This window comes from Sciurus carolinensis, chromosome 7 (assembly GCF_902686445.1).
Source record: "Sciurus carolinensis chromosome 7, mSciCar1.2, whole genome shotgun sequence".
In the NCBI taxonomy this organism is placed as follows: Eukaryota; Metazoa; Chordata; class Mammalia; order Rodentia; family Sciuridae; genus Sciurus; species Sciurus carolinensis.
Window position 1 is genome coordinate 45,168,282 of NC_062219.1, and position 25,497 is coordinate 45,193,778.

At 36.6% G+C, this 25,497-nt stretch overlaps 1 protein-coding gene across 8 annotated transcripts in view; it reads left to right on the plus strand.

Annotated features, from left to right (window-relative positions):
* Positions 1-208: 208 nt before the first annotated feature.
* Positions 209-25,497, plus strand: part of Fam184a (family with sequence similarity 184 member A) — a 136,307-nt gene continuing 111,018 nt past the window's right edge. For all 8 annotated transcript variants that reach the window (XR_007109566.1, XM_047559120.1, XM_047559122.1 and 5 more), the window contains exon 1: positions 209-517. Coding sequence is in view for 7 of the 8 variants with exons in the window: in XM_047559120.1 (XP_047415076.1) it covers positions 350-517 (168 nt within the window). In the remaining variant the exon portion in view is untranslated. The remainder of the gene's footprint in view (positions 518-25,497) is intronic.

A 25,497-nucleotide genomic window follows, 5' to 3' on the forward strand; every position in this document is an offset into this window, starting at 1 on the left:
CCCGGGTGCGGGCTGCGAGCCGGGCCGGAGGATCCACGCTGCCCACGACGCCCCCTCCGGGCGCGGGCTGAGGCGAGAGCGGGCCTGGTCTCCCGACCGTCGCCGCCGGACCCTGGAGCGTCCGCCCCACGCGGCGTCGTCCGTGGCCTCGGGCCGGCGGGACCGCCCCGTCCCTGGAAGGGTGTGACCGAGGGGTCGCGGACCGGAGGGCCTCCGCGGCCGAGACTGGCAGACGCCAGGTGTCGGGTCGGGAACCGGCCACTTGGGCTTTTGCCACCCAGACGTCGTTGCTCCGCGGGCCTCCCGGCGGGCGCTGACACAGGTGCCCCGGTCGGGGTCTGTGGGGAAGATGGCGACCCCGGGCATGAGCTGGCAGCAGCACTATTACAGCGGCTCCGCAGCCGGGGCGGCCAAATTCGCGCCCTCGCCGGCCGCAGCGCAGCTGGCTGGGCACTGCGTGGACTACAGCCAGGACATGCACCTGAAAATGAGCAAGAAAATCGCCCAGCTTACCAAGGTAAGGGGCGGGGCGGGGACAGCGGGGACCCTGTGCGCGCCGAGCCGAGCTCGCCTGCCCGCCTGCCCCCTGCAAGGCAGTGCGCCCTGGCCCGCGGCGAGCCTAAGGGGCCTCCTGAGGAGAAGCAACAGCCCGAGATTTACCTCTAAAACCCCTCAAACTTAGGTGGGACGCTGACGACGTGAATTTAAACTATGTGACAGTGCAACTGGATTTATGGGACTTGCTGAATTTATGGGACTTGCACCTCTTTGCCCTTTAGGGTTAACCCTGCGCAGAACAGATTAGGGTTTACTTGCTCAGTTTCACAACGTGCATCTGCCAGGGCTCCAGGAGGCAACACACTAGAGTACCATATGAAGTACAGTACCGTATTTACCTCATACGACCCGACTCCTCGGATTTAATGAGTATCTGTTATTGGTTACGCATTTATGGGGAGAATAAACTTTCTGAGATTATCCCAAGGAATGTAGCAGGGTAAAACATACCTTGTGTGCCTTTTGGGGAATTTAATGAGTCATTCTTTATCCTGATAAAATGTCAAACGAGACTTATTAGATGAATCACACTGTCTGCGTTTAGTTAAGCGGTTCAGTTTACCAAAAGATAGTTTTCAAAGAGCAAACCGCTTGCGTATTTGATCAACTGTAATTTAGGATGGTGCCTATGTTAGCTCGTCTTCTAATTTAGTAAATGTTGATAATAGAAAAAGAGTTGATGCCTGACGCAAGAGAAGTTCAGATCGATTATCCTGCTCTGTTTAGATCTTACTGGCAATTTAGCAATACCCATTGAGAAGTGATATGTGGTTTCTGGAAGTTAGGAGACCTGTTAACCCCTTGATAAGAGGATTGGTATGCTGAGAGGAAGACATTGAGGGCGGGGATATTACTAGATAAACTGAAGTCTGACTCCAAAATTTTCAGTGTATACTTTCACTAGTAGTTGGTCTTTTTGAGAGGGTAAACTAAGGCATTAGAATTGGAAGGTGGGAAAGAAATTTAAAAAAAGGGATGAAAGGTAATAAAACAAGGAATAAATGAAGGGTAAAAAGATTTCAGTGAAGAAATGTTATTGAAATTAGAAAGAAAAATAACAGGAAAAGACTAAAGAATGAGGAACAATGGAGGCAAAAAAGAAAAGGTGCAGGTGTACAACAGTAACTCAACCATGCAAAGCATGGTTTTGTGAAGTTGTTTGTTCTTTGTTTTGTCTTTTTATTCTATGTCAACACAGTCTCAGAGGTTGCTAAGTGTCCAGTTTTTACTATTTCCACTTGTGACAGAGGGTTCCCAAATTCAGAGAAAGAAAGATCTAGGAAGAAATAACAGAGAGTCATCAGAGCATTTCTACAATTAGGGGCTAAAGGCTAGGTTAGAAGTGTTTGATCTTCATAATATTGATGTACAGAGTGAAGTACATGAGTATTTATTTATTCTGATTTTTTATTGGAACATATCCACACATCCTTTGTTCTTATTTTAGATTGTAACCCTCCAGAGCTCTGCCATAAGTAATAGAAACACTCAATAAATTGGTAGTGGAATTGTGTACTCTTTAATAAAAAGCTGTTTCACTTCGGTAAACTTTATTTTCTTTATAGTTACACTTTTCAATTTCCTGTTCTTTTATCAGAAAAAAAAATTCACAGAAGATAGGATATTGCTTGGATGTTGATATCGCTTTTTGTCTTTATACTACCCTCTTTGAATCTAATGAGCCAGTGCCCCTGTGCCAGTGCTCCATCACTGCAGAGTGTTGCACCTAATCCTTGTTGGGGGTTATTTGTACTCTGATTCAGTGTTTGTAGTTACAGTCTCTAAACACTATCACCATGCCATCAACATCTTAAATGCTTCAGACACTTAACCCCTCATACTAGGGTTTCTCAGTGTTGCACTGTTGACATTTTGCATTGGTTAATTCCTTGTTGATGATCTGTCTTGTGCATTACAGGATGTTTAGCAGTGTCACTGCACTACCTAGTTGGTATCAGTAGGACCCCCACCCAAATTGTCCCCTCCCTGGTTTCATGATAGTAAGCATTACCAAATGTTCCTGGGGCAGAGTGGGGCAAGTGGGGGTGAAATTATGCCAGGTAAGGGATAAATAATACTGAGTACTGAAATATCTAGGGGGTTCCCCAACTCTATCTCTTGCCTTTATATTTACTAAGATAAAGTGTGAGAATGAAACAATCCAATAATAGGACTCTTGATACAGCCAGTTTCCCTCAGTTTCTGAAAGCATACAATAAGTCCTGCTTCCCTTATGTACCATTTGGAAACTGTCAAATTTTAGTCTTATACACTTATTGTAAATACTAGACCATAAGCACAGCATCATTAATGTGTGTACGTACATACATATGTGTATTATGTGTGTATCTGTGTGTCCATATACATTATGTGTGTGTATATAGTTAGAAACCTTGCTAGTATCTGCTCTATAAAAGTTTTACTCATGAAGAGTTTACTAGTAAATTCACACCAGTAGAGAGATTAAATAGAACTATGGTTGCAACTTGTTAATATCTTATATTTTTATTAGATACTATAAAGGTAACTATTAAAAGAGGATCTATTTTCTGGAGAAAGAAGTCAGTAAAATCACTCCTCAGCATTATAGTAGCAGTGTAATTAATATGCCTTGGGAATCTGGCACACTGTCCTGAGTTAAAACTTTTATTGTATCACTTGCTAGTATTATGACCTTGAGTAAGTCACTAAACCTTGAGCCTCAGTTCCCAAATCTTTAAAATAAAGATGATGGTACCTATTTTGGAGAGTTGTAGGCTTTTAATTCAGGCTATCATTGAAAATACTTATTATATACTAATAGTAAAATATGGGCAATATATTTTTAAAATACTCCTTTAAAATTTCTGCTTCTGGTAGCATTATATGATAGTGTATTTATTTTGAGGATTTCTTCCAAACTCTATAAAAATGTATATAGTAATTATTTTCCTTTTTGAATATCAGTAAAGATTTCACATTCTGCATTGTTGTAGTATGGTACTGAAAGGCATGTTTCAAGAAATCTGACTGGCTATGAAAGGATAAGGATGAAAGTTATCTGTATTATAGTATAGTAAGGCTCAGTATGTTTTTAACTAAAGAAAAATTCTCAACTGTATTCATAATTGTTCAGATACTGTCTTTCAAGAGCCTGTGATACCAGCCTTCTTGTGGTAAGAACTGTAGTTCTTAAAGCATGCTTTATGTAAGGGGACTTTGCTAAATATTAGAGATGCAGTGGGGAGCTGGATACAGTCTCTGCCTGTTAAAGAATGTCTAGCTAAATAGGTCACCCATGTCAAGTTTTAAGAATTAATAATAGATTCTTGAATTAATAATAATTTTTATGTTGCTGCACAGTTCTGAAATTGTTATGGTTGAACTATCTCAATAAGACAGGGAAGCTGGGTGAATTCCATTCTGTTTTATAAGACCACATTTGCATACTCTGAAAGTCTGTATCATACCTCCCCCCCCCCCCCCCCCCCCCCGGGAACTTTATCCAGGGGTACTGGGCCTGGGAGCTACTTCCCTGGCCCTTCTATATTTTATTTTGAGATAGGGTCTTGCCAAGTTGCCAAGGCTGGCCTGTAATTTAACAATCCTTCTGTCTCAGCCTCCTAAGTAACTGGAATTACAGGTATATGCCATTGCTTCCTGCCTTCTGTTTGGACTTCATAGTGCAATAGGTTAAAAAGCATTACTTGTGAGGTGTAATTATAAAAGTCTTTTTTTTTTTGTCTCTTTTCAGTTTTTTGTTTTTGTCCCCTTTCTGTCCCTTTCAATTTACTCTGAGGCTGGTTTATTCTCTGCCATGAGCGAACTTGATATTTCTGGTTACTCTTTGATAATAAAAATTACCCTTTAGTAGCTAAGTCACAAGGGTCTCAGCTTGATTATTAAAATGTCCAGTGCCAACAAATAAAAATTCCAGACCAAACCTAAACCTAAATTAAGCATGAAACTTCTTCCCCCATGCCCACCTTTTGGTCCTGCATATTGCAAGAGGGAAGCTAGTCACTGGGGGAGGGCTTCATTGACTTTTTTTTTCCTTCTGACTCTACTCTACTCTTCCTCCTTTGTCTTGCCAATTCTGGTTTCAGGTCCCTCCAAAGAGGAGGAAGAAGGAAGGGAAGGAGGAAAAAGGAGCTTCAGAGTTGTAGCTGAGAACCTAGATGATGGTCTGTCTTTAGTATTTTTATGGTCTTGGTAGATGTTTAAAGATTTTTCACTTGAGGATCCTGTATCTCCCATCTTAGTTGCTTGAGATTTTCACTTTAAGTTCCTTGAAAATGAAAATGCATTCTGGCTGGTTGCTGGCTGCTTCTGCCACCTTTTGGAGCTGAAAGTACCTTCAACTTTATTTTACTAAAGTCTGTTCAAACTCCAGGTAATCCTCTTGGATGGAGCCATGTGATTCCACCACATGGATCTGTTTCTCTCCCACAGGACCCATATCTGGTCTATAGGGACCAATCATTCTTTGCACAAATATTGGGAGTGGTCCTAATTCAGCCATCTCTCTTGTTCTAACATGTGTCTTCATTCAACTTCTCATCATTTCGATTTTCTAGGGATGAATCAGGTGCCAGGTCAGATGTTCTGGGAAGTGCTTGAGACCTGTATCAAGCCCTTCCCCATAAAAAGGCATGGGTCTTTATTACCATAAATCTCAATGATATCTCCAGAAACAGCTCTGTAACCTCTCTGAAGTTCTATCTTACTAGTGTTGGTTGGAGGTTGGAGATGACATACTTAATACTAAGCTTATGACTCTTTTACCTAGAAATGTTCTGACCTATTTAATCTTTGTTGGTTTTTTCTTACTCAGAATTCTTATAATATTTATTATCTGTAATTTGCAAATACCGTTATTGTGTTTGTAAATATACCTTGTTTCCCTGATTTGATTATACCTTTCTCATTATAGGGACCATATCTCATATTTTGTTTTACCTTAATATGAATGCTTTGCACATAGTATAAAAGTTAATGGATATATATTGAAGATGATGATAGTTGTAGTGGTGATGATATGCCAAGTAATTTTGTTATACAGTAGAAAAAGTAGTATTTTTGAGAAATTGTATCTGCTACTTTGCTAGGTTAATGATAGATTAGTTCAATTAAGTTATAATATTCTTAGGTATTTAAATGTTCATTGACTTCCCCTTTAACTGCTTCAAAAAGCTATACTATTTCATAATACACTTAAATATTGTTATAAAAATAAATATATCAAGCACTTTGTCTAAAATATAAACATTGTCATTTCAAAATGTAGGTCATTAATATACTAGTTTCTTAGCAAATATTTTAGAAAGTTTTATTATCATTTAATAATAACTGCTTTTTTTTATATCCAAAACCAGAATGTGTTTGTATAAAGCTTAAACCAGGGAAAATTCCATACAGTCCTATTTTCTTTACATTAAATAAAACTGATTTTCACTAATTGGTTTGTGTGTGTGTATACATTTTTTATAGTTTAATATCTGGGAAATTATAAATTACCTAAGTAAATAACCCATTTTGGAACAACTCAGGTTTTTGAACTAGAGTTGTAAGTATCCTCATAACAATTGACTGTGTTTCAGCTTAGTACTAGCTCAAGCCAAATGCAGCCTTTTTTTTTTTTTTTTTCCTTTTTTAACATTGCAGTTTGGCCATCATGTTATGCAATAGCTTGGATGTAATCTTTTAGTCATAGGTGAGTGCTTTGGATTAATTGCTTGTATTTTACTAATGGACACAAGATCATGATGTTCTATTAATTAATTGTCCATAAACTTCAAAAGAGACTGCTTTTAGAGTTAAAAGGTTTAGAACTGGCAGACTTTGACAAGCCTAATCCTCTCATTTATAGATGCAGAAATTGAGGATCCAAAGTTATTTGAATATTGCACAGCCTTGTCACTGGCAGGACTTGAACCCAGGTCTCTAAATTGGTCCAGGAGGAGGGTGGCTATACCAGTAGGTTTCTTTTCTCTAAGTTTACCTTCTTCGTAACATTAGTTGTTCAGTAAGAGGTCACAGAGTTTTTGTTTAGTTTAGTTTTGTTTTGTTTTCCTGTAGGAACCATATTTTACTTACTATCTCAATCGTGGATTTTTGATAATAAGTGAAACCAATGTGCTTCTCCCATACAATGTAGAAAATTTCTGGGTTTATAGATTGTATATTTTGTAACTATGGCTCAGTAATTTTGTAACAGAGCTTTATATGTGTGCCTGTGTTTTAAAATAAAAGTCATAATATTAACAGTTTTAGCTGTTTCAGACCTAAAAAATTTTAATTACATTGACTTGGAGGCTACTATGTGGTGTACAAGTTACTACAATGGTTATTTTAGGATGTTTTTCCTTAACTGCTTGCTTTCTTAATTGTATTGTCACCTAGACCCACTTCCAGAAGGCAATAAGTTGGAAATTTTCCAGTTTGTATCATTTATTCTTTATGAAAATTCTTTATTGTCCTCTAATTCTCAAGGTCTTAAAATTTTGTTTGAAGGATAAAGGTCTGGTAGGACTATGTTATTGAAGTAATTTGTTCATTTAAATTGAATTAGTAAATTCCCTGTATGTTTACTCTTATAATTATGAGTATTTCTGAAAATTTTGTATTTAAGTTTGAGATAAGACAAAGTTATACAGGACTTATAAAGCAAGTAAGATTCTGAATGGATTGATAAAATACTGTCATTCTTTCCTTTTGATTAATCTTGTGAGATTTTAAAAAGCAAAAGCAAAACTCCTATCTCTGAGCATCCAGATAAAGTTAATATTATGCCTTGAAATGGAATTGGTTTGAATAACACTTAGTTTTTTATCCTGCAGGCCACTTATGAATGAAAAGGACATTAAGTAAAACTGTCAGAATTGGTGCTTCATAGCCTTTTTTAGAGATGGAAACCTGAGGGGGACAATTGCTAACTGAATTGGGGATTTTAAAAAAGTAAAAACAGTGTTATAAATGGTAATTTGATATGAGGGAATGTTGTTCTCAGGCTTTTGTTTTATATTTCAGGTGTGTTCTGAGCCATAGGAATTCTTTTAGCTTTACCTGAGAACTTTTGTCCTTTAAAATATTATACTCATATGTCCTATTCAAAATGCATGGGACTAAAAGTGTTTCAGATTTCAAAGTTTTTTAAAAAATATTTACATAGACTTTACTGGTTGACTATTCCTAATCCCAAATCTAAAATGCTCTAGAATTCAAAATCTTTGAGCATCATGACAATAAAGTTTTGGAGCCTGCCACAGTGGCACCACCTGTATCCTATGCTACTATGGAGGCCGAGACATGAGGATTCCTTTAGCTCAGGAGTTCAAGGTCAACTTGGGCAATGCAGCTGGTCCTCATCTCAAAACAGCAACAAAATGGATTTTGGACTATATGTCTAGTACAGATTTGTTTTATCTGTACTAGAAAATATTCTTTTACTATTAGTCATTTCATGCTTTAAAATAAATTTTGGAAACACTGATCATCACAAAAATTGCAGACTGCCAGTTGTAGTCAGTATTTTGGTATACTAAACATTTGAGACTAAAGCAATTATCTTAGAAAACCTTTTATTTTTAGCTTTTTATTAAACTACATCAGTGAGCTACTGTCATTTGTAGACCTCAGGCCTATGTCATTAATAACTGTATCATTCTTTCCTACCACAACTTCTACAAGAATATATAAAAATTAGTACATTGAATATATATGTATATATATATTTGTCCTGTATCTATTACTACTGTCATTTTTATTTGAAAATGAAGGCTTAACCTACCAAAGGCCCTACAGTAGGTGGGAGAACAAAAGACTTAGTGATCAACAATAAAGTGTGCACTTGGATATTTTAAATTGTTACTCTGTGCCACCTCATTTATTATAAAGGAGATTATATTTCTAATGAACTTTTAAAATTGCTTATCTGTACTTCCTCATTTATGTGTACCATCTCTATATTGAACTTTAAGGAGTTTGAAAGTAAAACATTTTGTCCATAAATTACATTGCTAGTATTTAGATTATCAATAAAGCTGATAATTTTAGTAATTAGGATAAATTCCTGTTTATCTGAAATTATTGGGAAATGAGCTCAAATAGCGGTTAAATAAAGGATTATAATTTTTCACCTTAATTTTAAACCATATCATACACAAATTATATTGGAATGCATTATCACCTCCAGATCCTTATTATCATCATTAGTACAGATGCAGGAAATCAGACCAATTTTGTACTAATGCTTTTAGACCCAACTTATAAGTGATGAAAATTTATTTCTGAAAAATTTTGTTAATTCACTTTTTATTTGCCATGTCTCCCTTTCTTATAATATGAAGTACAAAATTTGACTGTGCAAATTCTAGGCATTGACCTTTTTGGTTGAGCAGATTTAGTTTATTCCAGAGAATGTGTGTCTGTGTTCACAGGTATGTGTTGAGTATCACTTATGTGAAATACTTGGGACCAGAAGTGTTTTGAATTTCAGACTTTCAGATTTTTCAATATTTGCATACACATAATAAAATATTTTGGGGCCCTAAGTCTTAACACAAAATTTATTTATATTTCATATACACTCCTACACAGTCTAAAGGTAATTTTATACAATATTTTTAGTGTACTTGTGTTTTGACTGTAACCTCTCATGTGACACCTGGTGTGGAATTTTCTACTTTTAGCATCATGTTGGTGCTCAGAAAGTTTCATATCTACCAGAATTTTGGGTATTTGAATTAGGGATGCCCAACCTATTTTCATTTCACATTTTGTTCCTCCTCAAGTACAGTCTTAACAGAATCTCATTTCTTTCAGAAAACATTTTATGATCAACATACTAAATAGTATTATTTTCTTACTCTTATATGTTTTGCCTAGTGAAACATATAAACAAAGTATGTGCAATTTGTGGGGAAAGTTGTGTGTTTGAGTGTCAATGCTGTGTGTGTTTAATGGTCTACACAGAGTAATAAAAGAAGATACACTTAAATATGAGCATATAGGTTCATATGTTTGATAAATTAGTTGAATGCTAACCCATGAAAGACATTGTGGAAGGCACTACTAATTATTTATTCCTATTAATTTATATTCCATTTTGGTCTATATGTTTCTCATTTTCCAATGTAATGGAAATATATTAATCATATATAATAATTACAACATACTAATCAATACATGAATCCTGACAAATTTTAAATATATAATTTTGGGCAATGTTTTATATTTGACTTTGACTTGGTTCTTTTTTTTTTTTTTAAGTTGTTCATGAACCTTTATTTTATTTATTTATATGTGGTACTGAGAATTGAACCCAGTGCCTCACACATGCTAGACAAGCGCTCCACCATTGAGCTACAACTCCAGTTCCTGACGTGGTTCTTTTTGCGTAAAAATTATATATCTGTTTTTTTTTTTTTTTTTTTAGATAAAGAAACAGTAGTGCCTTCCAACTTTCTTAATTATTAAATTTTTTATTATAATTTATAATCAGAGAATGCATTAGTTTGACACCTTCATTCTATGGTAACAAATCTCTGTAATACATTTCAGAGGCGGTTAACAAGAAATTTCAGTTTTCTGAAACCCAGAAGTTAATGTTTCTGTGTTAGGTCTATCATATGGGTCAGAGATATGGTTCAGTTAGATCTTTTTTTGAATTTCAATGTCTCTTCATACTAGTGTATAACCTTCAAAATGTTTTAACTTCTCAGAAACCGTGTCCTCATATGTAATAAGATAATAACAAAGTCTACTTCTCAGATTTATCATAAAGGTCAAAGGAGATAATTTATGTAAGTGAGAAGCAGTCAGTAAATGTCAAGTCCTACTCATTCCCCAGACCCCTCTTTTGATTCAGACTCTGCTGACATCATCTCTAACACTGAAGTATATCTTTTCATATATTCTCTTCTGATAGAGAGATGTTTTACATTGTTGGGGAACACAGCTATCTAAGGTAAAGGTTGATCAACAAATGAAATAGTTCTCATTGTTCACATGGTTATGTTTTGTTCCAGGGGAAACACTGTTAGATTCCGGACAGCACTTGGTCACAACATACCTATAACCTCATCAGCCTATAACCTTGTTTTATGTGCATTTCTGTTTAAAATACTTTGTTTACTATGTATGGTTGATTTGGTAACTCTGTGTAATTCATGCCTGAATGAAGCTTATCTAACCCACCATAAGTATAGATTTTGGGGTTACATACACATTTTAACAAGTAGGTGAATTCACAGATATGGAGTCCATGAATAGAGTATCAGTTATATCTAAAAATGGAGACATAACTTTGCATCTGTTGTTTACTTAGCTTCTGCTCTCACTTGTCATCTGTTGTCATGGTACTGTGTGATAGTGACTCTTGTTACCACCCTAACCACCCTCATAAGAATGTGACTGTTACTCTTATTATCTCTCCAAACACCCTCTGATGAGAGGGGTGGAAGGGATCATGGAGGTGGGACTACTCATCTTTTGTGTGAGTTGCCAGTTTCCCATTAGCCACCCTGTAATCATAAGCATAGGTTAAATTACATTCACATTCTCTCCTTTTACATTAGTGGTAATCTTCATAATTAGAACCTGAGTATGCTACATTGCTCTAGGCCAGAAAAAAGCAGTAAGATGTATTTATTATTCCAGAATCTGTAGCAAAAGCTTTAAAAGTATAGTGTTGTTTATTTTAATTTAAATAAAGTCTTTTATACTCATGATTTGCTTAAAATACATGTGCACTTATTTCTTTCACAGCATAAACTGTCAGTGTGGGAGTTAGTTCTGTTAAGTCTCTCTGGGCACCTAAAGATAACTAGAAATCTTAAATTCTGAAACTTTAGCACATTTGGCTGGGTAGTTCTGGATTGACCTTATACTACATATAGAAAGCTTTTTAAATAGTATTTATTCAAATTTAAAATGTCTTAGGCACATGGTCTCTATACTGACAAAGGCCTTCCTTAAATGACCTAGAAACAATGTTCACTTTCAGTATTGTAATAGTAGTATATGTTCATTACTGTCCCACTTGCTTGGTGCTTATCAGAAAATACTGATGAAAAAGGAGCCCAGGTAAGAGTACTCTGTGGTTGTGAGTTAGAAAAGTTAACGTATCTGAAGTAAGTAACAATTTGACTTGAACCAAGCCCATGACTTGAATATTGCTCTCTTGAGGATCATATATGCCTTTCCCCTTCAACCCTGAGTCACCCTTTCTATTTGATTATTAATTCTAATTTCTTTTTAAAAATATTTTCTAGTTATTGATGGACCTTTATTTATTTATATGCGGTACTGAGAGTCAAACCAGGTGCCTCAAACATGCTAGGCAAGTGCTCTACCACTGAGCTACGACCCCAACCAAATTCTAATTTGACTATGTATCATTGCTAGAGAAAACAATAGATCGTGGCAGAATACTGCAACCCCCATCGTTCTACACAAAGATGTCCACAACCTAATCCCAAAAACCTGTGACTGTTACTTTAACATTTGCAGGTCTGATTTACTTAAGGATTTTGAGATAAGATTATTCTTGATTATTTAGTTGGGGCAAATGTAATCACAAGGATCCTTTTAAATGAAAGAGGGAGGCAGAAGAGTCAGTGTCAGAGTGACTGGAATGTGGAAATATTTGACCAGCATTTGCTGATTTTGAAGATGGAAAGAAACCACGTGCCACAGAATGTAGGTGACTTCTAGAAACTGGAAAAGACAAGAAAATCACTTCTCCCCTAGAGCCTTCAGATGTCAGCCTGACAAAACTTCACACTTCTGACCTCTAGTATTGTATGTTTAGTAACTTTCTTTATAGTGAATTTTCAAAGTAGCAGTAGGAAACTAATGCAAGTATTTGTATTGCTCTCTATAAAATCATGTAATCCACTTTTATCTGATTGCTAGTATTGCTGAACCTTTTGATATTGAAAAATCTCTGAATTGACAGTTATGTTCTCTCTTCTTTCTCTATACATAGTGGATAGATTAGCTACTTTTCTATTTTACTGAAACTATCAAGACTGTCAAGCTTAAGTTATTGTCTGGGCTCATTCTCTCCTTAAGAGAACTTTTTCCTCCCTTAACCCTTATGTGTTGCTGCTTCTGCATTTCAAATACATTGGGACAAATGAGAATCAAGGAAACAAATTGGGAATCTCTTGTATTAATATTGGTGAGAAATGACAAGAGCCTGGATTAGAATGATGGTAGCAGAAAAAGGAAGGGATATGAGAAACATTTTGGAGAAAACCTTTTCAGGACTTTGTGACTGTTTCTTGTAGGACAACAGGTCTCATTCATGTACTAAGTACTTATGTATTTGATGAATGAGAAAGGGAATGAAGACTAGGCACTCATGATGGATTGGTATGAATTGAGATAGTAATATTAGGAAGGACATATATCAGTTACTTATTGCTTAATAACATTACCCTCCAACCTGCAATTCAGCAGCTTAAAACAAACATTTGCTATCTCACATAGTTTGAGGTTTGGGAATGTAGGTGTCCCTTGGCCATGTGGTTCTGGCTCAGGGCTTCTCATGAAGTTGGCTAGGGCTGTTGTCTCTGAGGATTTGACTAGCATTGGAAGTTCCACTTTTGAGTTCACTTATATGGCTGTTAGTAAGGGACTTTAATCCTTTTCCACATGGAACTCTCCACAGCAAATGCTCTGAGGTGGGGAGGGAGAGAGACCAAACGAAAGCTATGGTCTCTTTATAGTGTAATCATAAAGTGACATGCCATCACCTTGGGTATATCCTGTTGGTTACTCAAACCCACTGTGGCAAAATAGAGGAGGTGTCTGTGCACACATTTGCAAAGTCCTCTGCATTCCTCTGGAGAGGACCATTGGTCAGGTTTCGGGGAGAGAATCAGGTGGGTTATTACAGAATAATCCAGAACCTGAATTTAACTGATAGGTGTAGGAAAACCTGTAGATAATTCAGAACGTTGAGTTTTATCTAATAGATACAAAACAAGAACAATTTGGTTATTCTACCATTAAATTACTGTGTAGGAAAGGAAGTAAGGCTAGGATGTAGCAATATATTCAGAGAAAATTTAGGGTTTGAGAGGACTGTTAGTGGATAGGAAGATGCTGATTAGAGCTTACTATGATGAGGAGGGATGAGTGATAAATCTGCAAAGTAGGACAAGCCATGCCTACCACATTCCATAAGACAGATATTAGATTCAGGAGGAAACAGTGTTAAAGAGATTGAGTAGCTTGGTTGGGGACATGCTGCTAGTAGAGCTGGTGTTTGAACGTAGATTTGTCTAACTTGTTCCATGTTGCCCTTTTCAGAAGGCAGCATTGGGCAGTTTGATGAATATCCAAATCATTTGTAGGTACTATGATTAGTTAGGTGCAGTATAGTTGTTTGTTATATAAACAATATAAAATACAGGTTTGAGAAAGCAATGGGGCATAAAGGGAGTTCTGAGATGTAGGAAATTAGTTTTGTGTGTTTGTCTGGCTTATTGTTTACATGCTAGCTAAGAAATTTCAGAGAATATAATAAGGGCGAGTTGTGATGGCAGTCAATGGTGGAAGGAGCCAGGAAGTGGGGATGGACCCTGGAATTATCTTCAGGGCTATTCTGCAATACCATGGCTAAATGAAGTGGAATATAGGGCACTAGAATGCAGAGTCTTGTACACTGAAGATTTTTTTAAAGCAGCAACTAGAAAATTATAATTATTTAACAAATGTTAAGCACACTAAAGTTTTAAACTGTGATGTATTTGAGTTATTTGAGCAACCTGTTTCTAACTTATTACACAAAATTAACTTGATTTATTTACACAAAATTTCCTGCAAATTATGGCGTATTAAAATAATAAATAGCAGGGCCGCAGGCTCTTTCCACTGGGCGATCCAAGATGGTGGACTAGAGGGTGACTGCATCTCCAGTTGCTCCAGAACCCAGGACTCAAGAAGGGGAGGCATTGAGAGACTTGGACTAAAATAAAGCCATGGGGTGAGTCTCCCCGACCGGGTGAAGCTCAGCCTGGGCGGCAGGTATGGATAGGGGCAGCTTATCAGAGCAGGGCAGGGCAGCTAGAGTCTTCCCCAGGTAGCCTTGCACACTCCAGTGGTGGGCTCCTCCCACACGGCCAGCTGTGCGGTGCAGGCCCCCCAGTGAGAGCCTTCCGCCCAGAACTAGCTCCAAGCCCTGGAACCAGTAGCAACCTAGGGGCAGCTTTCTTCAGAAGCACTGCATTATCAAGTTCCTCCAAGATTTCAGGCTACTGAAGGCTGGGAGGTGATACACTGGAAATCTACAGGGACATTATAAGCCAATAGAGGAAATCTGCAATATCTCAGGGCCCCACTAACATCTGACCAATATGAGAAAACAAGGGAAGAAAATGTCCCAAACAAACCTAGATACTATATCAATAAAACCCAATGACAGCACAGCAGAAGAAATGTCAGAAAGGGAGTTCAGAATGTACATAATTAAAGCAATCAGGAAAGCAAACGAGGAGATGAAAGAGCAAATGCAGGCATTGAAGGAGGAGATGAAAGAGCAAATGCAGGCATTAAATGATCGCACCAATCAACAGTTAAAAGACCAAATACGGGAAGCAAGAGATCATTTCAATAAAGAGTTAGATATACTGAAAAAAAACAAACTGAAATACTTGAAATGAAGGAAACAATAAACCAAGTTAAAAACTCCATAGAAAGCATAACCAATAGGATAGAACACCTGGAAGACAGAACCTCAGACATTGAAGACAAAATATTTAATCTTCAAAACAAAGTTGGCCAAACAGAGAAGATGGTAAGAAATCATGAACAGAATCTACAAGAATTATGGGACATCATGAAAAGGCCAAATTTAAGAATTATTGGGATTGAGGAAGGCTTAGAGAAACAAACCAAAGGAATGAACAATCTATTCAATGAAATAATATAACAAAATTTCCCAAATCAGAAGAATGAAATGGAAAACCAAGTACAAGAGGCTTACAGGACTCCAAATATACAAAATTACAACAGACCCACACCGAGGCACATAATTATGAAAATACCTAACATACAAAATAAAGACAGAATTTTAAAGGCCGCGAGAGAAAAGAATCAAATTACATTCAGGGGGAAACCAATAAGAATGTCAGCAGATTTTTCAAACCAGACCCTAAAAGCTAGAAGGGCCTGGAACAACATTTTTCAAGCCCTGAAAGAAAACGGATGCCAACCAAGAATCGTATACCCAGCAAAACTTACTTTCAGATTTGACGACGAAATAAGATCCTTCAATGATAAACAAAAGCTAAAGGAATTTACAAAAAGAAAGCAGGCATTACAGAACATTCTCAGCAAAATATTCCATGAGGAAGAGATGAAAAACAACGATGCAAATCAGCAACGGCAGGAACTAACCTAAAGGAATAGCCAAATAAAGGAGAAACCAAATCATGTCAAAAAACAAATATGAGTCAAATGACTGGGAATACAAATCATATCACAATAATAACCCTGAATGTTAATGGCCTGAACTCATCTGTCAAAAGACATAGACTGGCAGATTGGATCAAAAGAAAAATCCAACAATATGCTGCCTGCAAGAGACTCATCTCATAGAAAGAGATACCCATAGACTAAAGGTGAAAGGATGGGAAAAAAACATACCATGCACACGAACACAGCAAAAAAGCTGGAGTATCCATCCTCATTTCAGTTAATGTGGACTTCAAGCCAAAACTAGTCAGAAGGGATAAAGAAGGACATTACATGCTGCTTAAGGGAAGCGTAAATCAGCAAGACATAACAATCATAAATATCTATGGCCCGAACATTGGCTCATCCACGTACGTCAAACAAATCCTTCTCAATTCCAGAAATCAAATAGACCACAGCACAATAATACTAGGCGATTTTAACACACCTCTCTCACCACTGGATAGATCTTCCAAACAAAAATTGAATAAAGAAACCATAGATCTCAATAAAACAATCAACAATTTAGACTTAACCAACATATATAGAATATACCATCCAACAAAGAACGAATACACTTTCTTCTCAGCAGCACATGGATCCTTCTCTAAAATAGACCATATTTTATGCCACAAAGCTATTGTTAGCAAATACAAGAAGATAGAGATACTACCTTGTACTCTATCAGATCATAATGGATTGAAATTAGAAATAAATGACAGAATAAAAAACAGAAACTTCTCCAATACCTGGAGATTAAATAATACACTATTATATGATGAATGGATAACAGAAGACATCAGGAGGGAAATAAAAAAATTCTTAGAAGTAAACGAGAACAAAGACACATCATATTAAAATCTCTGGGACACTATGAAAGCAGTACTTAGAGGAAGATTTATTTCATGGGGCGCATTCAACAAAAGAAGTAGAAATCAACAAATAAAGGACTTAACACTACAGCTCAAAGCCCTAGAAAAAGAAGAGCAGACCAACACCAAAAGTACTGGAAGACAGGAAATAGTTAAAATCAGAGCCGAAATCAACAAAATTGAAACAAAAGAAACAATCGGAAAAATTAACAAAATAAATAGTTGGTTCTTTGAAAAAATAAACAAAATTGATAAACCCTTAGCCACACTAACAAAGAGAAAGAGGGAGAAAACTCAAATTACTAAAATTCGGAATGAACAAGGAAATATCACAACAGACACAACTGAAATACAAAACATAATTAGAAGCTATTTTGAAAATCTATACTCCAACAAAACAGAAAACCTCGAAGACATCAACAAGTTTCTAGGGACATATGAATTACCTAAACTGAACCAGGAGGACATACACAACTTAAATAAATCAATTTCAAGCAATGAAATAGAAGAGGTCATCAAAAGCCTACCAACAAAGAAAAGTCCGGGACCAGATGGGTTCTCAGCCAAGTTCTACAAAACCTTTAAAGAAGAGCTCATTCCAATACTCCTCAAAGTATTCCATGAAATAGAAGAGGAGGGAACCCTCCCAAACTCGTTCTATGAAGCCAATATCATGCTGATACCTAAACCAGATACAGACACATCGAGGAAAGAAAATTTCAGACCAATATCCTTAATGAACATCAACGCAAGAATTTTCAACAAAATTTTAGCAAATCGCATACAAATATATATTAAAAAGATAGTGCACCACGATCAAGTGGGTTTTATCCCAGGGATGCAAGGTTGGTTCAACATCCGGAGATCAATAAATGTCATTCACCATATCAACAGACTTAAAGTTAAGAATCACATGATTATTTCAATAGATGCAGAAAAAGCATTCAATAAAATACAGCATCCCTTCATGCTCAAAACACTAGAAAAAATTGGGGTAGTCGGAACATTCCTTAACATTATAAAGGCCATCTACGCTAAGCCCATGGCCAATATCATTCTAAATGGTGAAAAACTGAAAACATTCCCCCTAAGAACTGGAACAAGGCAGGGATGCCCTCTTTCGCCACTTCTATTCAACATCGTCCTTGAGACTCTAGCCAGAGCAATTAGACTAACCAAAGAAATTAAAGGGATACGAATTGGAAAAGAAGAACTCAAAGTATCCCTGTTCGCTGATGACATGATTATATATTTAGAGGAACCTGGAAATTCCACCAGAAAACTTTTAGAACTCATAAGTGAATTCAGTAAAGTAGCAGGTTACAAGATCAATGCTCATAAATCCAATGCATTTTTATACATAAGTGATGAATCTTCAGAAAGAGAAATTAGGAAAACTACGCCATTCACAATAGCATCGAAAAAAATAAAATACTTGGGAATCAATCTCACAAAAGAGGTGAAAGACCTCTACAGTGAGAACTACAGAACACTAAAGAAAGAAATTAAAGAAAACCTTAGAAGATGGAAAGATCCTCCCATGTTTGTGGATAGGCAGAATTAATATTGTCAAAATGGCCATACTACCTAAAGTGCTATACAGATTCAATGCAATTAAAATCCCAATGGTGTACCTTACAGAAATAGAGCAAGCAATTATGAAATTCATCTGGAAGAATAAGAAACCCAGAATAGCTAAAGCAATCCTCAGTAGAAAGAGTGAAGGAGGGGGTATCGCAATACCAGATCTTCAACTCTGTGACAAAGCGATAGTAACAAAAACGGCATGGTATTGGTACCAAAATAGACAGGTAGATCAATGGTACAGAATAGAGGACATAGACACAAACCCAAATAAATACAATTTTCTCATACTAGACAAAGGGTCCAAAAATATGCAATGGAGAAAAGATAGCCTCTTCAACAAATGGTGCTGGGAAAACTGGAAAACCGTATGCAACAGAATGAAATTAAACCCCTATCTCTCACCCTCCACAAAACTCAAAATGGATCAAGGACCTCGGAATCAGACCAGAGACCCTGCATCTTATAGAAGAAAAAGTAGGTCCAAACCTTCAACTTTTTGGCTTAGGATCAGACTTCCTTAACAGGACTCCCATAGAACAAGAAATAAAAGCAAGAATCAACAACTGGGTTAGATTCAAACTAAAAAGCTTTCTCTCAGCAAAGGAAACTATCAGCAATGTGAAGAGAGAGCCTACAGAGTGGGAGAATATCTTTGTCACTCATACTTCAGACAAAGCACTAATTTCCAGAATCTATAAAGAACTCAAAAAACTCTACACCAAGAATATAAATAATCCAATCAACAAATGGGCTAAGGAAATGAATAGACACTTCACAGAAGAAGATGTACAAGCAATCAACAGATATATGAAAAAATGTTCAACATCTCTAGTAATAAGAGAAATGCAAATCAAAACTACCCTAAGATTTCATCTCACCCCAATTGGAATGGCGATTATCGAGAACACAAGCAACAATAGGTGTTGGCGAGGATGTGGGGAAAAGGTACACTCATACATTGCTGGTGGGGTTGCAAATTAGTGCAGCCACTCTGGAAAGCAGTATGGAGATTCCTCAGAAAGCTTGGAATGGAACCACCATTTGACCCAGCTGTCCCACTCCTGGGCCTATACCCAAAGGACTTAAAATCAGCATACTACAGAGATACAGCCACATCAATGTTCATTGCTGCTTAATTCACCATAGCCAGATTGTGGAACAATCTAGATGCCCTTCAGTTGATGAATGGATAAAGAAACTATGGCATATATATATAATGGAATATTACTCTGCAATGAAGAATGATAAAATTATGGCATTTGTAGGCAAATGGATGAAATTGGAGAATATCATGCTAAGTGAGATAAGCCAATCTCAGAAAACTAAAGGACGAATGATCTCGCTGATAAGCGGATGAGGACATATAATGGGGGGTGGAAGGGGTAGTGTTAGGGTTAGGGTTAGGTTTATGGTTAGGGATAAGGAGGGTGGTAAGAATGGAGGAAAGAAGGACTGTATAGAGGGAAAAGAGGGTTGGGAGCGGTGGCGGGGAAGGGAAAAAAAATAATGAATCAAACATCTTTGCCCTATGTAAATTTATGATTACACAAATGGTATGCCTTGACTCCATGTACAAATATAGAAACAACATGTATTCCATTTGTATACAATAAAAAAATAATAAATAGCATACATACAAATGCCAATATTATACTATTTACTAGATATGTGAAATTCTTTTTTTAGTTTTGTTTCTTTTTTGTTGATAGTTAACCTTATGTCTGAAAATAACTTCTATCAAATCTAAATATCTTTTATAAAACTAGCAGTTTATCTAACAAAAAGATATTGTGTTAAATATATCTTTTAGAGATAATATCTGTGAGGCATAGAACTTCATCCCTGAACAGAAGGTCAATTCAGTTGATAGTTTTTGTCTTTATGTTTTTTTCATAGTTTTATTGAGGTACAATTGAAGTACAATAAGATGCACATATTTGACATATGCAATTTGATCAGTTTTGATGTTTATGTAACAATACAATCAATAAAAAAGCATTTCTAAGTTGGCTTGGTTTCTCCTTTGAGTGGTTTTTCTCTAAGGTAATTCCTCCCATTTCTGACCTCCATTGTTCTTTTTCATTTCCTCCTCATGGAATATTTTGTTGAGAACATTCTGTAGCATAGGCTTTCTATTTGTAAATTCTTTTAACTTTTGTTTATCATGGAAGGATTTTATTTCATCTTCAAATCTGAAGGTTAGTTTTGCTGGGTATAGGATTCTTGGTTGGCAACCATGTTCTTTCAGATATTGAAATACGTTGTTCCAGGCCCTTCTAGCTTTTAGAGTCTGGGTTGAGAAGTCAACTGCTATCTGTATTGGTCTCCCCCTATGTGTAATCTGATGCTTTTCTCTCATGGCCTTCAAAATCCTATCTTTATTTTGAATGTTAGGCATTTTCATTATAATGTGCCTTGAAGTGGATCTGTTGTGATTTTGTGCATTCGGTGTTCTGTAAGCCTCTTGTGTTTGATTTTCCATTTCATTCTTCAGGTCTGGGAAATTTTCTGATATTATTTCATTGAACAGTTGGTTTATATCTCTGTGCCTTCCTCAATCCCAATAATTCTTAAATTTAGTCTTTTCATGATGTCCCATAATTCTTGGATATTCTGTTCATAATTTCTTACCATCTTCTCTGTTTGGGCAACTTTAGTTTCAAGATTAAATATTTTGTCTTCATTGTCTGAGGTTCTGTCTTCCAAGTGGTCTAGTCTTTTGGTGATGCTTTCCATTGAGTTTTTTATTTGGTTTATTGTTTCCTTCATTTCAAGGATTTCCGTTTGGTTTCTTTTGAGAATCTCTATCTCTTTGTTGAAATGATCTTTTGCTTCCTGCAGTTGCTCTTTCAGCTTATTGGTATTATCATTCATTGCCTGCATCTGCTCTCTTATCTCATCCTTTGCTTCGCGAATTATCTTAATCATGTATAATCTGAAGTCCTTTTCTGACATTTCTTCTACCGTACTGTCATTGGATTCTATTAATATAGAATCTAGATTTTTTGGATCATTTTCTTCCCTTGTTTTTTTCATGTTTTTCATGAATCTTCCCCTCTAGCAGTGCAGATCTGGGATATTGCAGATTTCCCCCTATAGGCTTATAGTGGCTGTGTAGGTTTCCAAAACCCTTTCTTTATTTCTTTATCAATATTAGCAGTGCCCAATTCAGACACTACACAATCCTAGACCAAATAGCCCCTATGAGGACAATAACAATATTGTCATAATAAACAGAATGAGTTCAAATATTATCTTCAATAAAACAAACAGATTTGCAATAAGGTCTGCAGTTTCTAATGGAGGACAAAGAGGATGCAGAGGGATGTAGAATGTTTCTGTTAATGGGATAAGAAAAGAATATATAGAAGTTCTAGATAATAGAAAGGGTGAGAGTGTAATCAAAAGAAATTTGATGTTAGCACGCAAAAAAGGGAGAAAAAGACTCTGAGGGAACAGGTAAACAAAAGGAAAAGAGAGCAAGAAAAGTAAAGAAATAAAAACAAATTTTTTCAATAAGGAGAAAAAAGAAAATCTACAGTATAACAGTCATATAGTAATGAAACCTCCCAGAGTTGAGTAGCCTGATGCATGAGAGGTACCTGACAGTGAGCTTCAAGCCTCCAGCGGGCGTCTCAGGATGGGTTTTGCCCCACATAAAGATCGGAGCTACTACTTCCAGGATTATCCAAGATGGCCACTCTGCCTTCGAAATGTGTTGGCAAATGGGGAGCTGCAGCTCAGGATGTGGCCGTGGTCAGCAGGAAGTTCTGGAGGTGGGATGTGGTTGGTCAGGCAGGAGTCCTGGAGGTCAGGTGTGTTTGGTGTGGTTGCGGGATCCTGGGGGCCAGTTGCAATCAGTCAGTCTGGGGTCCTGGTGATGTACGGTACAGTCAGTTGTTCTGGGGGTCCTGGCGGCAGGGAGCATTCAGTCGATGTGAGGGCCCCAGAGGCAGGGAGTGATTGGTCGGGCTGAGGGATCCTGGAGACGGGGTTCAGTTATCCGGCCAGGGGTCCTACGGGGCCTGGCTGTTGTCTCAAAATGGTGGCAGCCACGTGTAATCAAACCTGCAGGTACTGTAACAGTGAACTTCCAGGCAACAACAGGCAACTGATGCTCCACTGGCGGTCGATGATCAGTTTGAGGACTGTTGTCAGACGAGAGGTGAATCTCGTGCGTTGGGTAATGAATAGGTGTAAGGCAGGCGATGGACAGGCCAAAAAGCATTTCTATTACTTCTTTTAAATTTGAAATTATGCAGACTATGTTTCCTCCATAATTTATTACCTTAGAAATAAGTCACCTTAAGATATATAGAACCCCATCCCAATAGTTCTGAATATTTCTGAATGTCAGCTATTTCAGAATTAAATGGAACAGAGGTCAAGGAAGAAAGCACAAGAAAAGTAAATAAAAAGTGCTTTGAACTAAGTGCTAATAAAAGCTTAAGATATCAAGATCTCTAGGGTGAAACAATATGCAGATGAACATTTATAACTTAAATTACTTGTGTCAGAAAGAAGCTAAAATAACAAATTATTTTCAAATTATGGAGTAGGAAGGAAAAATAAGAGTAGGAGCAGAAATATATGAAATAGAAGAGAAATAATATAACTAAAATTTGATTAAAAAATAAACAAGTCTAATCAAGAAAAAAGCAAGAACAGAAAAATTGATGTCAGTGGAAAGGGAGCTATCAAAATAACCCACAGATGCTAAAAATATATTAAGATAATATTACAATTATATGCCAACATATGTGATAGCTTATATAACGTGGTCTATATTAGAGAAGGATCCATTTGCTGATGAGAAAAAAGTGTATTTGCTCATTGATAGATGAAATATTCTATATATGTCCATTAAGTCTAAATTATTGATTATATTTTTTAGTTCTGTAGTTTCTTTAGTTTTTGTTTGGAAAATCTATCCAGTAGTAAGAGAGGTGTATTAAAATCACCCACTATTATTGTTTTGTAGTCTATTTGATTCTTGAAATTTAGAAGGTTTCTTTGATGTACATAGATGTTCCATTGTTTGGGGCATAAATGTTTATGATTGTTATGTTGTTGTATAATTTCCTTAAGCAGTATGAAATGGCTTTCTTTGTCCCTTCTGATTAGCTTTGGCTTCAAGTCCACTTTGTCTGATATGAGAATAGAAACCGTTGCTTGTTTACGCAGTCCATGTGAGTGATATGTTTCTTCCCATCCTTTCACCTTCAGTCTGTGGATGTCTTTACCTATGAGGTAAGGCTCTTGGAGACAGCATATTGCTGGGTCTTATTTGGTAATCTAGTCTGCCAGTCTGTGTCTTTTGATTGATGAGTTCAGGCCATTAATATTCAAAGTTATTATTGAGATATGATTTGTATTCCTGATCATTTGGGTTTATTTTGAGTTTTTAATTTGACTTAGTTTCTCCTTTGATTGACTATTCCTTTAGTGTCATTCCTCCCTATTAGTCCAAGGCTTAACATCTGTACAGTCATTTTAAATCCTTACCATCGTTTCATAAAATGAGTTTCACTTTCCCGCCCTAGAGAGATGCTTGTAGAGAAAAGTTAAAAGATAGCTTCACTTCCCCAAGCCACCGGTTAACCGACCTGACTGAAATATCTCCTTATTTGTCCTGGCAGCCCACTGCAAGCTCTCACTCAGTCAGCTCATGCGACCTTATGCAAGCAGACCAAGCCAGCTCTATAAAATACCCCAGAGTTAAGTTCTCTCTGCCTCTCTCACCTTTTCTGAGCGATGGCCTTTGTCATGTCCTTTATTACATACTTTCTCCCTGTGGATCTCTTTTCCTGGTTTCTGTGCTACTCATCTGTGTCTTACTTCCCTTTCATTCCCTTTACTGGTTTTCCCTTTTTTTTTTTTTTTTCACATTTCATCTTCATGGAATATTTTACTGAGAATGTTCTGTAGTGCAGGGTTTCTATTCACAAATTGTTTTAACTTTTACCATGGAAGGTTTTTATTTCTTCTTCAAATCTGAAGCTTAATTTTGCTGGATATAGGATTCTTGGTTGGCATACATTTTCTTTTAGAGTTTGGTGTATGTTATTCCATGACCTCCTTGTTTTGGAGGTCTGGTTTGAGAAATCAGCTGAGATCCAAATTGGTTTCTTTCTATATGTAATCTGATATTATTCTCTCACAACCTTTACAATTCTATCCTTATTCTGTATGTTAGGCATTCTCATTATAATATGCCTTGGTGTGTGTGTCTGTTATAATTTTGTACATTTGGGGTCTTGTAAGCCTCTTGTACCTGATTTTGCATTTCATTCTTTAGGTTTGGGAAATTTTCTGATATTATTTTATTGAAAAGATTGTGCATTCCTTTGGTTTGTATTTCTGCACCTTTACCTATCCTGGTAAATCTTAAATTTGGTCTTTTCATGTTATCCCGTAGTTCTTGGAAGTTCTGTTTCTTAACATCTTGTCTGCATAGTCACCTCTATTTTTAAGATTATATATTTTGTCTTTATTGTCTGAGGGTTCTATCTTCCAAGTAATGTAGTCTGTTGGTGATGCTTTCCATGGAATTTTTAATTTGGTTTATTGTTTCCTTCAGGATTTCTGCCCTTTTTTTTTTTTTTTTTCAGAATCTCTTCCTCTTTATTGAAGTGATCTTTCACTTCCTGTGTTTTCTCTCTGATTTCATTCCTAATACTGTTACTTTGCAGATCAGTTTAACTATGTATATTCTAAACTCCTTCTCTGACATTTCTTATGCTCTGGTGTCAATGAATTCTGTTATTGGAGTATCATGGTTTGTTTGGGGAACTTTTTTCTCTTTTTTTTTCATGTTGTTTGTGTGGCTACCCATCTAACAGCATGGATCTGAGGGAGTAGAATTTCATCCCTGTGGTCTTATAGTGGCCCTGAAAGTTTCTAGTACCTCACTGCGGGGAGACAAATAATAACAACAACCAATGCAAACAATATACAGCATTAAACCAAATAGTTCCTACTGTGGTGTCTACAGTGCTAATTATCTCAATAAAAATATGATCAATTATTGTCTATA